We start from the raw sequence: 12,504 nt of genomic DNA on the forward strand, positions 1-12,504 counted from the left end.
CGTGGTAGCGGCATTCTCACGCTGCCCAGCGACTTCCCCAATCCAAATATAAAACACTACTTTGTGTGATTAAATACAAATAATGTCGTTTTGTGATTCAGAGGACATGCTCCACATCTTTCGCTGTCAGTCTGCTGGTTTATCGCTCGTATTTCACCATATCAGTTAGAAAGCGCCTTAAAGGGTATCAATGGGTATCTCCAAGCAAAACTTTCCAAAGGGATCTCGTCTGCAATCTAATCGACAGTTGTAAGCACTCCTACTGCCCATAAAATATAAATGTACTATCAAAACACTAACACATCTAGTGATGTGTTATTTAGCAAGCCAGATAAGCCGTATTGTGGCCAATTTAGACAAGGTTGTTCCAATAGATAATTGCGGCTGGCTCTGTTGTTTTCGACCATTTGGCATTAGATTGCGAAATTTTTGGCATGCGATTGAAATCGGTTCCATTCAAATGTTCTCTTGGTTACGGACCTAGTCCAATGCGACTATATTACCTACGTTATCTATGGCAACCCAGATTAGTGTTCTTCAAATTCGTGTATATTTATAGATGTGGACAAGAGTTTGGACAAAGGCGTATATCAACTATTGGCGAAAGTATTTGTTGCAAATTTCTTATTTCTTTAATTTATATTATCTTTAATCGGACTCTTGGCTTTATTTTTGTTAAAAATAAATATTTATTGTGCTTTCATTACTTCGTATAAACAAAGCATTTTCGACTGACAATATATGTTACTATTAAAATTACAATTATTTCGGTATTTTAGCTTTGATTTGATTTGATTTTAAGACATTTTTAGAATTTAGTTTGAACTTAAAGTATTTAAACCACTTACATATTTAAAGAAAAATCATTTAAAAATTAAAGATTTAGAGTAAGAAAATATTGGAATATTAAAAAATAATAAAAAAAAAAATTTAATAGTCAAAAAATATTTCCATTTCCTACAGTGTATATCTAGAGTACGATTATGACGCACTCGCTCATATTTACTCTTACCTGCTTCGCCTTTCTCTTTCTTCTCTTTTCTCTTTGGCCGATCCGAGTTGGCGTCGAAAAACCAGAATCGCTTGAGGAAATCTTGTGTTGACCAATAACGGGTAGTTGTGGGAAATGCCAGTTTCGTCTAAGCGTAAACCCCATGTGGGTTCAAGGAGATTTCGAGCATATGGAGTTTCTTTGCTGGGAATACAGCGTTTTTAGTTCCGCGCATTAAGCTTAGTTTTATACTGTACGTGATACAATTTTATTTTGACCTTAAACTCTCGTGCCCGCAAATCGTTAAGCTATCATCTGCTAATTGTAATTTCTGGGTTAGGCGGAAGAAGTTTGGACTTTATGATTTTGCATATACGTCTTGGAAAAAAGTTGGAGTTTTTATGACATAATTACTTACCTAAGAAATATACTTTACACATGGTAGAAGACACATAATAACAAACCCAAACCAAAACAAATAATGTTATCAAAGCGCAAGTCATATAATAAATAAAACATTTATTTCAAAACAAACTTTAAAAGTGAGTCAATATAATTAGTGCATAAGTATCTCAGCTCGTAAATAAATGGTAGGTTTATTTACATATATTGGACAATATTTACATGTTTTTTCGGAGGTAGTTTCACCTTACTATATAAATATGTAGATGCATTGAATAAATATAGTTAATTAGTAATTTGAAATGCATCTGAAAGTTAAGTGCACAATTTCGCACATTACTCAAAGATATGTATGTATCTATATAAATAAATAATCTGTATATGATTTTTCATGGCCTAGCTGCTCTCGAACTTCTCAGATTAAACATGGGTTCAATAAACCAAGCGGATGGCCTGCTGTCCATGGAAAATGTCGCTCCTAACCAGAACCTCGTAGCTGCTTAGACGTATCTCTTGTCCACCGAATGGAATCTGGAGGCATCGGTTGTAGGTCTCAATTACGCCGGGGGTCAAGCTGCCGCGGTAGTGACCCCGTCCAATGTAGAGTGGTGCTCCGCCAGGTGTCGTGCCGGCCACAACCGCTCCGGATGGTACGTTTCCGCCGTGGGATGGCACCCAGTGGTACTTGCCCTTGCCCACCAGCATTTGGTACGAGGGCTCAATGATCTCACGACCTCCGTGGGCTATGTAGCCACATCCCTGGCTGGGAATGGCCTTGCCCGGAACGTGGACACCGCGGTAGTAGGCCCTGCAAACCAGCAATTGCTCCATGTTGCTGTCATGACCTCCAATCACCGCATCGGGGGAGTAATAAAAGCCCGGTTCGGCGGATATCCACACGTCATAGTTGTTGCCATAGCCGTAGGCATCACAGGCCGGAGGAGCAGCACATTCGGCCGGAGTGTAGGACGAGCATCCCGCCCCGTAGGGATTATAGGTGGAGGCGGGTGTAAACGACGGTCCCACGGGAACGGGCACTGCACTGACCTCAGCGGGAACAAATGAAGGTGGTGGCGCCACGGAGACCTCAGCAGGAGTGAACGATGGTGGCGGAGGTGGCATGACCAGCACTCCACCTGCAGGCGGTGGCGGTCGTGGCATGACCGGCACTCCCACAGCAGGTGGCGGCAGCACCATCGCTGCATCGACGGGCGGCATGGGATCCGGAGTGGGTGTGTAAGCCGGAGGCCTGTCAGGAAATGGCATGGCAGCCAAATTCGGATAGGGATATGGCTTGGCTGACAGTGGCGGCGCCATTGCCGGTGGAGAAGGTGGTGGCGGCGGCGAGAGCGGACACTTTTCCGGCTGCTCTAGTGGAGGAGGTGGTGGTGGCAGCTGCCAGCCAGGTACCACTCGACGCTCCTCCACCAATATCTCGTAGGAGTCCAGGCGACGTTCGGCACCACGAAATGCGATGAACAGAGCCCGATGGACGGAGGAGATTTTACCGATAATCAGATGACCCTCGTAATGGCCACGCCCAATGTACACCGGCTGATCCAGCGAAGTGCGTCCACAGAGCACAGCATTCTCCGGAATCACATGGTCGTAGCACTTCATCCACACCAGATTCTGGCCGCACAGCACCTCGAAGATGTCCTTGGGCAGGGCCTCTCCCCGCTGCGAAATGAATCCCAATTGCTTGCTGGGCACCACCTTGCAGACCAGCATATCGCCCTCGTGCTCCGCCCTGCCCACGTATATCATGGCGCCGTCCTCATCGTTGCCGCCCACCACTGCCTCCTCGGGAAGGGAGGAGTAGGCCGAGGATTGAACCCACTTGTAGGCTGGAAGAAAGAGAGTTATGTGTTATTAGCTTAAATTGAGGTATGTCCGACATTTAGAGGTGGTTCAGATTAAAATCTTCAAGGATCTAAAATTCTATTTTAATTTTTATTGGTAGAAAGTCTTTGAAAAAACATGTAAGTGGATTTAAAAAGTAGGTTACAACAAATATAAGCCACTATCTTAGCTCATAAATTGTCTAGTATCAGTCTAATCTAACAATCCATTCGTTGGTTTAGTCTGATGCCATAAATCAGTATGATAAATTTCAAGGGATAGGTATTAAATAGCTGGAACCCAAAATGCAAACAGATCCTTGGGTTTATTGTGATCGAGCACATTGTGATCTGGGATAAATGCAAGTGGTATATGTGTAGGGTTCCGTTCCTTTAGCTTATTGCCTGCAGAGAACCTCGTAGGAGTTGACGCGAATCTCCCGACCTCCGTAGGGGATATAGAGGCACCGCTGGCTGGCCGAGATCAGACCCGGAGTCAAGCTGCCCTGGTAGTGTCCCCGTCCAAAGTACAGGAGCTCTCCATTGCGCGCACGACCCGTGGTCACGGCGTTAGGTGGAATGTGGGGGCCGCAGCTGGTCCACACATAGCCGTAGCCAGTGAGCACCTCGTAGCTGGGCTTCTGGAACTCGTATCCGCCGAAGCAGACGTAGGCGCTGCCCTTGCTCGGCACCACCTTGGCGGGCAGCATTTCGCCCTCGTGCATCGCCCTGCCGGCGTAGATCGGGGTACGGTCGGAGTCGTGTCCGGCGATCACTGCACCCGGCGGAGTGTAACTGGGCGAGGCCGGCACCCAGACGTCGTGCTGCTGCTTGATGAGCACCTCGTAGGTGTTGATGCGCACCTCCTGGTCGCCGAATGGAATGTACAGGCAGCCGTGCGAGGGATGAACCTTGCCCACAGTCAAGCTGCCGGCATGATGTCCGCGTCCCACGTAGAGCGGCTCACCCGTACGCGTGGTTCCACTGCGCACCGCATTCGGTGGCACTCCACCACTGGCACTGGGCACCCAGGCGAATCCCTGGCCCACCAGCACCTCGTAGTGCGTCTTCTTGTGCTCCGCACCACCGTAGGCCACATAGGCGCATCCCTTGCTCGGTATCACCTTGGCGGGCAGATTCTCGCCCTCGTGAAAGGATCGACCCACATAGATGGGCGAGCGGTCCGAGTCATGGCCACCGATCACCGCGTAAGGGGGCAGGGGGCTGTGTGGAGACGAGTGCACCCAGGTGTTTTCTGCAAGGAGAGAGGCAGAGTGGCGATAAGTTTGGTACCTCGCGATAAGATAACCTGTCCGTACACAGAGAGAAACCCGGAGGGCATCAGCGGTAATATTATTTTATTACACGTCCTAACTTGTTATATGAATATTGTTTTGACAGATTGTTTTTAATGTAAACAATCCAAGATTATTTTACTTTGTACTTTTTCCAAAGGTAAATATTTATCATCCGAAAACTGCAATTTCAATTTGTTAGCGTTGGAATCAAAATAATTACCAGATAAAAATTAATGGTTCTTATATGTAACCCATACTCTCTTAGCTTTTTCCCTGTGTACATATTTGGTTTGCTGTAGTACGGCTTATGGGCTTGGGTGGTCTCTTATCAAGGGCGGGGATTGGGGGTTTCACAGAGGCGTAGGGATGTCACCCTGGGCTCACTGCACTCGTCCTACCAATGGTCACAACTGCTCCTGGCTGCACGGCGCCTGGAAGGAGCAAAGAAAGGCGGAGAACTGTGGAAGTCACTCAATGCACTTTGCTTTTTTCCCGGCCAATGTGCACAGAGAAAAAATCACGTTGCCAACCGAATTGGTCAGCGCTTGCGGATTTTTTCGTCCGTAATTGGGGACTTATATGCCACACAATTTATGAATCTGACAAAAATATATTGATGTCTTAACCGAATCAATAATATATTTTTTATGTCGATATTGTTTGAAATCTTTCAGGTCAAATTACATGCAAAAATTATGAACAATACTTTCTCTACACTTATCTGCGGTTACTCATTGTACTTACCCATTGTGTGTCAATTGATGATAACAGATATTCCTTTGGAAAGTTGTATCTTATATTTACTGCCGTTTTCCTGACTCCAAAAAGCGTCCGAACAGTCTGATGTTTGCCTTTTCACTAAACCACATGTGCGCAATAGCCTGACGTTTAAAAGCCGAACCAGACCGATTTGTCACTGTCCCTTATCGCAAAAGCTTTTATGCATTTGATATTGGACCTGTGATATCAATAGGTTTAAATTCCAGTCTCGAAAGCTCCATTTCCAGAAAACATTCCCTTTATCGATCAACGATGAATCATTGTGCCAAACAGGAGGTACTTTTTTTTAGTAAATGAACTGTGTGCATTGTTTTTAAATGACATTGTTCTGCCCTCTCAACAGGTGGAACCCCAATTTAGTGAACCCATAAATAATATGACGCCTACTTGAAGCGCCCATGCTCTAAAAAATCCCCCGTTGAAGAGGCTATAAGGCATACCCAAAAATAAGAGTTATTTTCGAAATAGGATCATTCCCTACATAAATAATCTGAAATATTTATTATTTAGCAATTATACTACTATATTTTATAGTTATCTATTTGTTGATAGTATATTTCTCAATTAATAATAATTATATTTCTAGGAACTCATGGGCAATAACCCCTTTTTTAAAAATAATCTAAATGATAGTAAAAGACATAAACATGTATGTAAAGAATATATCTGTGTTAAAGAGTATAAATAAGTGTGACTCGGCTACGCGATAAAGATATAAAATATCTATACCGCAATTGACTCATGTTCAGACTTTACAATTACATATTACATAGTTACTTATTTACGAGACGTTTTTCAAAGGATTCTCAAATAATCCACAACATGCTAGGTATTATTTTTGTTCTAGAAAAGCGTTCCAGCGCTTATAGTTGATCCATGGAAGCAATACACATACGTGTACCTTTACTCTTTTGCGAACTTATTGATGAAGTTTATTTTTGAATACCGGCGATAAGATTCCTAGGCAACTGCTATAGATAAAAGCCGCAAGTACAAAATTACATATGCAGCGAAAAGATCGATTGTGTGTGTATTTGACGTTGCCCTTCCTGTTTAACAAAAAATTTTAATTGTTTTTTCCAAACGTTTGTTTCAGATACACCTGACAGTTGGTCGCAATGACGAATACCGTCCATGAAATGAGGATCCGTTTTTGGAGCACACACAACGGTTCCAAGCAGTGTGACTAGATATCTTATCAATGCCGGCTAACTACCCTTACTGATAAGAGAGCACCACAGCTTTTAAGGCGCAACCGATGCGCTAGTAGAGACCAGTCGTTGAAGTCAGCCCCAACACAGCGGAGCCAGCGAGTATAGTATATAGCACCACGTTCCAGACCTAAATCAACACATAAAACCCACACAAACACAACATGGGAGGTGAGAACTGAAGTGCAAAGCTAGTGACTAAGATAATTTCGGCAAAAACGAAAGCAAAGTGCCGCAATTAGTCGTGACAAGTGGCCAAGTGGCCAAGTGTCATCGATACTCCGCGCAGGTGACAGCCGAAATCCCTTGGAGCTTTGGTAGCTTTCCACAGATCCAGCGATTTTACCCCACTGTGCCTGATTAATGGGGTACAGTTGGCCCTCGCAGCCACGTTAACTTATCGCCTCTGACCCTGCTCTATATATATATGTATGTATATATTTTTGTTCGCAGACTACACGTGGATTAGCAGCAACGTTTACGGATCCCTGCCCCCAGGAGCTGTCATTGGCGGCCACGACTCCGACCAGGACACCATCTATGTGGGCCGCGCCTACCACAATGGAGAGATGCTGCCGGCGAAGGTGGTGCCCGGCAAGCAGCAGGCCTATGTTCCATGGGGCGGCCAGGAGATTAGCAAGCACGACTTCGAGGTCCTTGTCGGTGATCACTTCTCCTGGATCCCGTCCAGCGGTGGATCTGTACCGCCGCACGCCATCCAAGTGGGCCAGACTGGCGAGGGTGAGCCCCTCTACGTGGGCCGTGGTTACTTCCAGGGCAGCCTCACCCCCGGCAAGATCCATCCCTCGCACCAGTGCTTGTACATCCCCTACGGCGGACACGAGGTAGGTCTAACCCTCACTTTGCTGCTATGGTGATGGATGCCCTTCATCCCCTCCATAATAGCGTCCAAAGTCCACGTAGTGACGAATCGCACCAGGAGTGCCTGCGATACGACAATTTCTAAAACATCACTTTAATCTCTGACCTACCAAATTCTCATGTCATTGCAGCACCGTCTGGAGGCCTATGAAGTGCTAGTCCAGCCGGAAACATGGGTAGCCTCTAGCGGATGCGGCATTGTTCCCGGAACCGTGGTTGGCGGACACGACGCCGATGGCGATCAGATCTATGTGGGTCGCGCCTACCACGAAGGCGACTTGCTGCCAGCCAAGGTGAGGACCTGCAATTCTATAGCTACTGTATGGCAACTCACTAAATTTCTCCACCTATCCACCAGGTGATCCCCAACAAGGGCTGTGCCTATGTGCCCTACGGAGGCGGTGAGGTGGTCAAGCACGACTACGAACTGCTGGCCGGATACGGATACGGATGGGTGCACGACAGCCATGGCAATGTGCCCGGCAATGCCGTACTCTGCGGTCGCACTTCCGATGGAGAGCCCCTGTTCATCGGCCGTGCCCACCACCACGGCAGCCTCACTCCCGGCAAGATTCACCAGTCCCATCACTGCCTCTACATACCTTTCGGCGGCGAGGAGGTCCGCATCGACCACTATGAGGTCCTGGTCAAGGGCTAAGCTGCTGCTGCTACTCGACAACTTTGTAGTCCTTCGATTCCGCTGCCTGCTAATTTATAAATCATCTTGTATCATTAAAACGTCCCCCGCTAAAATGGAAAGACAGCTTCTTATTTTTGCTTGGTAAATACAACTATTTAGGAAAATAATATTTGCTTTAGAGCGAATTTGAGGTAATCAGAGCTGTGGGTTTGATCGGTGACCACGTGAATGCGACTGTTTCGGCCAGTTTCCGCCCGTAACCACGATTTTCACAGGATTTTCATGAGCCCTGAGCTAGTGACGTGCCACCATTGTCCTTTTGTAAGCAAAGGATCTTTCCATCCTACGCTACAACCCTGTTTTCCATAGTCAGACCTGCAAGGACTCCCAAGGACACGTCAGTTGATGATGGACCGGGGTCACTACGTCTTACGACTTCCAGTCGACCGATTTCGGCAAGTCCAATAGTCAAGAGACAACAGTTACGAACAATACATCCTGGTCCAATGTAATGCTTACTACTGTAATGCTTAATCCGCTTACCTTAACTCCTGATTGTAGATTGATCAAGTCCTTTAGACTCAAAGCTAAGGAAGGGTCACCGCCACTTTAAAGGTCTCCAAGGCTTCGGCCAATCGCTGGTCATGGTTGTTAATATGAATCGCATTTTGCTGGAATATCTGCCTTCGCAAAAGCTCCTCGGACTCGTCATGGCAATTGAAAAATGAGAAATGAGAAATTGGATTTGAGGGTTGAGCCAGCAACAGCAGGGCTTAGCCATCAATAGAGTAAGGGGTAGAAATAAAGTATGTTTCTAATAATTATTAGTACTGATGTTTTATTCCATCAATAGCTTGCGTTTCATGTATGTAGTTAAGCTCAGTGTTGAGGAAGTTGGTAAACTGGTTTGCAGACAACTTTAAAGTCTCTAGATCCCCGTATATTGTTGGTTATGCTGGTTAACGTGGATCTCAGCTTATCTTTAGCGCGATTTATTCTAGTGAGAAGTTATAACCAGGCTGATTTCCTATGTATACTACTTAAAAGATCTCGACAAGAAAGGACACTGCGCTCATACAACGAAAAATTCTTTACACCTTAAGTTATGCTTCGTTTTGCAAGCTTTTCCAGAGCTTTCGATTGACTCTCTACATGGTGTGTAGACTTAATGTAGAGATACACCCCCAGGGTCGAATATCTTATTCTTTTTTTCCTCCCGGCCGCACTCGCTTGCTCTCGCTCGCGCTCGCCCTCACTGCTCGTTTGCCATTGGTCGTTTGTTGCCGTCGTCGGCAGTGCTCTGTTCTCATTGGCTAACTGGAAATGAAGCCGCTCCCGACCGCGAACTCTATTGGTCTTCTGTGGCCAGATTCCAGCCTGTGGACGTGGCCAACTGAAAGTGGCAAGTGGCCAAGACAAGGCGTTTTCTATCGCTTTTCATTTACCAGTTCATTTTCCCCGAGAGGCCTCAAGGACTTGATGATTTCGCTATTGTCCAAGCTGTATTTCAGAGATTAAAATCATTTTTTACTGGCTTTCATGTGAATGAATCTCAAAGAGGAATCTTGCCGCTCCAAACTGGTTTTGGTAGGCCGCTCACCAAAATGCCGTCGCTTCTTACACACTTCCATCTAAACTGGATCCAACGAAAGTCAAAACAGCATAGGCAGAATATTTGTAAACAAATTTAGCTTTAACACTCGGAGGTCTTTTTAGACTTTAATCATTGTGGACGGGATCTCAAGTAGTGACGAAGGCACTGTACTACTTACATATACTACTAGATACTATTAGGAGTATTAAATATAGGTCTTGGGAACTATGATTTAGGAAAATACTTACTATTTTAGCTTAACGTCTACCCATGATAAAAGGGCGAACTCGGGTTGAATACTGCGTTATCTAAGGAGGAGTTTTACGTTAAATAAAGTCCAATTCTATACAAAATTAAACATATATTTTTATTCACACAATATTTTGAAGTAACAAATTTTCTTTTAAAGTTTAAGCAAGTGTTTAAGGCGAAACGCGCTCTACAATTCTTTTTGTCCAAACATTTTCGTTGTTTTCTTTTTAAAAACAACTCTTAAGTTCATTGAGTGCATTGCAACATGTACAATATGTACATATGCAGCTGAAAGTTGGAAATTTTATATGGTTCTAATGCATGGTTCTAATTAAGACATCAGTACCAACAGAAAATCTCTACAACCAACATCTACGACAGCAAGGAAAGAGGCAATAATCCCAAAGATGAGATCTTCAATAGCTTTGTAGATTAAAGAAAGCCATCCAATTTAATAATTCTACCTGACCATGTACATTACCCCTTTTAATAAACCCGTTTGTATTTGAATGTCAGACACCCCAAAGTGTAAGCACCAGCTTTCCAAGCGACTGTCAATTTCAGACTGTGCAACGACAGAGTCATAACTTTAAAGCCATACAAGGAGCATGGGTTGTGGGACATGGCAAGACCCACCCCCCGGGCGTACAACCCTCGGCCAATATAAATTCTTGTAATTTAATTTCGCTATTGCAAAGGAAGCGCACTCACACACTCGTAATCCGGACACACAGCGGCAGCAGTGCCACATGAAATCTCGCATTTATTGGAACGGAGAAGAGATATTAAACGGCAACTCTGATGCTATCGGAGACCACATCCCATTGAAGCCGATGCCCAGCCCAGCTTCCTTTTGCTTTTTTTACCGCCAACCCTCGGAATAACTGTGAAAATGCTCGACATTCCGGGGCCCAAGCAACAATAACAAACGGGGACGGGACGACTATCAGTTTCTACAGACGAGTGGAATGACAAAATTTCGCCTCTGGGCTGTCGCAGTATCTGAGCCTCGTCTTCTATGCGTATCCGTATCCGTGCCCGTATATGTGTATCCGTATCTCAGTGTCTGTATCTTTTCGCAGCGCACAGCGGTTAGCTGGCAACGAATGAAGCCGTTTTGGAAACGGGCACTGCCAACATATATGTACATAGGTTACATACTACGGTACATAGGTGAAAATTCCTATATACAACAAAGGCGATACAATTAGTTGAAAAGCCCAAGTGCGATTCGATGTCGTTATATCTGTGTGTGTGCGTGTGTTCTGTGTGATAGGGAGGGTTGCTCTGCCGACGTCGCTGCCGGGAGGGTATTACTTTTTGGACCAGCAGTGCGGGGTCTTCATCCTGTTTCGTTAGCGAACAACGGGGCAAAACGAAGCACTGAAAAATGTACATAAAATGGAAATGAGAGGCTTTTGTTGAACGCTGTGCGTTTCGATGGGCGTTTCGGTATATAAATCGACACCGAAACCCAAACCGAAAACCTTTCTCGAATTTAAAACCCCGACACTCGACGCCTACGTCGATGCGAGCAGCGACGCCAGCGCAGGCAGCGCATTAAACTGTACACTCAGACAAATTGCTCGACCTATTCAAGGCATGTTAGGCGACAAATATAAATGCTCCCTTGTCATATTGTTCAATTTTAACTGGCGATTGTATGGCTTTTAAAAACAGATCATTGTGGGTCCAAGAACTACATACATGAAATTTTTGCCAGTGCATGGCAGGCAATTATGAAAATTAGTCTCGAATCCTTTCAGAAATTGCCTTCTTTGTTACGTGATCCACTCAAAATGAAGGATGTATCTCGGTCATGAACGATCCAAGTGAGAAAAAGTTTTCTAATTCCAAGTGTAGACGCCAAGCGAAGACTTCGACTGCGCTTCTTCTAATTAGTTTTCGGAGTCTATAAATAAGTTTTAGTGGATCTGCGGGGCAGCGGGTGCGGATGAGGGTTAGCGTGATATGGTACATGTTTCTCATCTGCTGCGTGATAATTCAATTAGGAATGTGTGAATCGGCAACAACAACAAACAGAGCTGCAGCAGCGTTGCAGCGGAAGTGCAGGCGAAAGAGGGAGGAAAGCAAGCGAGGGGGGAAGGGAAGAGGAAGAGGAGGAGAGGGAAGAAGGAAAAGTGTCTTTGCTCAATAGAAAGGCCAGAGTAAAGCGGAATATGCGTGAGGAGAGGGGCCGCAGAAAGTGAGAGAGAGAGAGAGAGAGGGAGACAAGGAGAGAGAGAGTGGGAAGACGGAAAGAAAAACCATCCATGTCCATGTCCATTCCATGTTGCATGCAACCCTGCTTTGCTTTTTTCCAACCTGGATGTGGCAGGAACAGAAAGTTGTTGTTGCCTGTGCTGTGTTGCCGCTGCTGCTGCTGCTGCTGCCTTTGCCACGGCAACAATTTATGTGCATGTATTTGTGCTGGTACATAAAAATAGCGGTCGAGGCAGCCACGACGCCAGCAGAGCGACAGCAGAGCCACAGCCAGAAGCAGAGGCAGAGGCAGAGCAAAAGCAGAGGCGGAGAGGCAGACGCAAATACCCTGTGCCTGTGCCGGGGATGGGGCAAGGGGCAAGCGGTGGGGGCGCTGCAGAGTGGAACGCA

The 12,504-nt window shown here is 45.5% G+C and overlaps 3 protein-coding genes across 5 annotated transcripts; 1 reads left to right on the plus strand and 2 right to left on the minus strand.

The window, feature by feature from the left end:
• Positions 1 to 1,496: 1,496 nt before the first annotated feature.
• LOC6546614 lies at positions 1,497 to 5,396 on the minus strand. Its single transcript, XM_001975794.3, has 2 exons — positions 5,277 to 5,396; positions 1,497 to 3,240 (listed from the first exon to the last, which is right to left on the minus strand). The coding sequence occupies exons 1-2, from the start codon at positions 5,278 to 5,280 to the stop codon at positions 1,826 to 1,828; spliced, it is 1,419 nt and encodes a 472-aa protein (XP_001975830.2). The 5' UTR covers positions 5,281 to 5,396; the 3' UTR covers positions 1,497 to 1,825.
• On the minus strand, positions 3,328 to 5,396 carry LOC6546613. 2 transcript variants are annotated; one of them, XM_015156999.2, is made up of 3 exons: positions 5,277 to 5,396; positions 4,931 to 4,963; positions 3,328 to 4,489 (listed from the first exon to the last, which is right to left on the minus strand). In XM_015156999.2, exons 1-3 carry the CDS (start codon positions 5,278 to 5,280, stop codon positions 3,633 to 3,635), a joined length of 894 nt encoding a protein of 297 aa, XP_015012485.1. In that variant the 5' UTR covers positions 5,281 to 5,396; the 3' UTR covers positions 3,328 to 3,632. The 2 variants fall into 2 exon arrangements, with proteins under 2 accessions (XP_015012485.1, XP_001975829.1); XM_001975793.3 differs by lacking the exon at positions 4,931 to 4,963.
• Positions 5,397 to 6,149: 753 nt separating this feature from the next.
• Positions 6,150 to 8,164, plus strand: LOC6546612. Of its 2 annotated transcripts, XM_001975792.3 has the most exons (4): positions 6,150 to 6,694; positions 6,977 to 7,368; positions 7,537 to 7,698; positions 7,764 to 8,164. In XM_001975792.3, exons 1-4 carry the CDS (start codon positions 6,688 to 6,690, stop codon positions 8,061 to 8,063), a joined length of 861 nt encoding a protein of 286 aa, XP_001975828.1. In that variant the 5' UTR covers positions 6,150 to 6,687; the 3' UTR covers positions 8,064 to 8,164. The 2 variants fall into 2 exon arrangements, with proteins under 2 accessions (XP_001975828.1, XP_026836117.1); XM_026980316.1 differs by lacking the exon at positions 6,150 to 6,694 and having other exon boundaries at positions 6,747 to 7,368.
• Positions 8,165 to 12,504: the final 4,340 nt, after the last annotated feature.

Source organism: Drosophila erecta, unplaced genomic scaffold (genome assembly GCF_003286155.1).
Source record: "Drosophila erecta strain 14021-0224.00,06,07 unplaced genomic scaffold, DereRS2 tig00000092-arrow-pilon, whole genome shotgun sequence".
Classification (NCBI taxonomy): Eukaryota; Metazoa; Arthropoda; class Insecta; order Diptera; family Drosophilidae; genus Drosophila; species Drosophila erecta.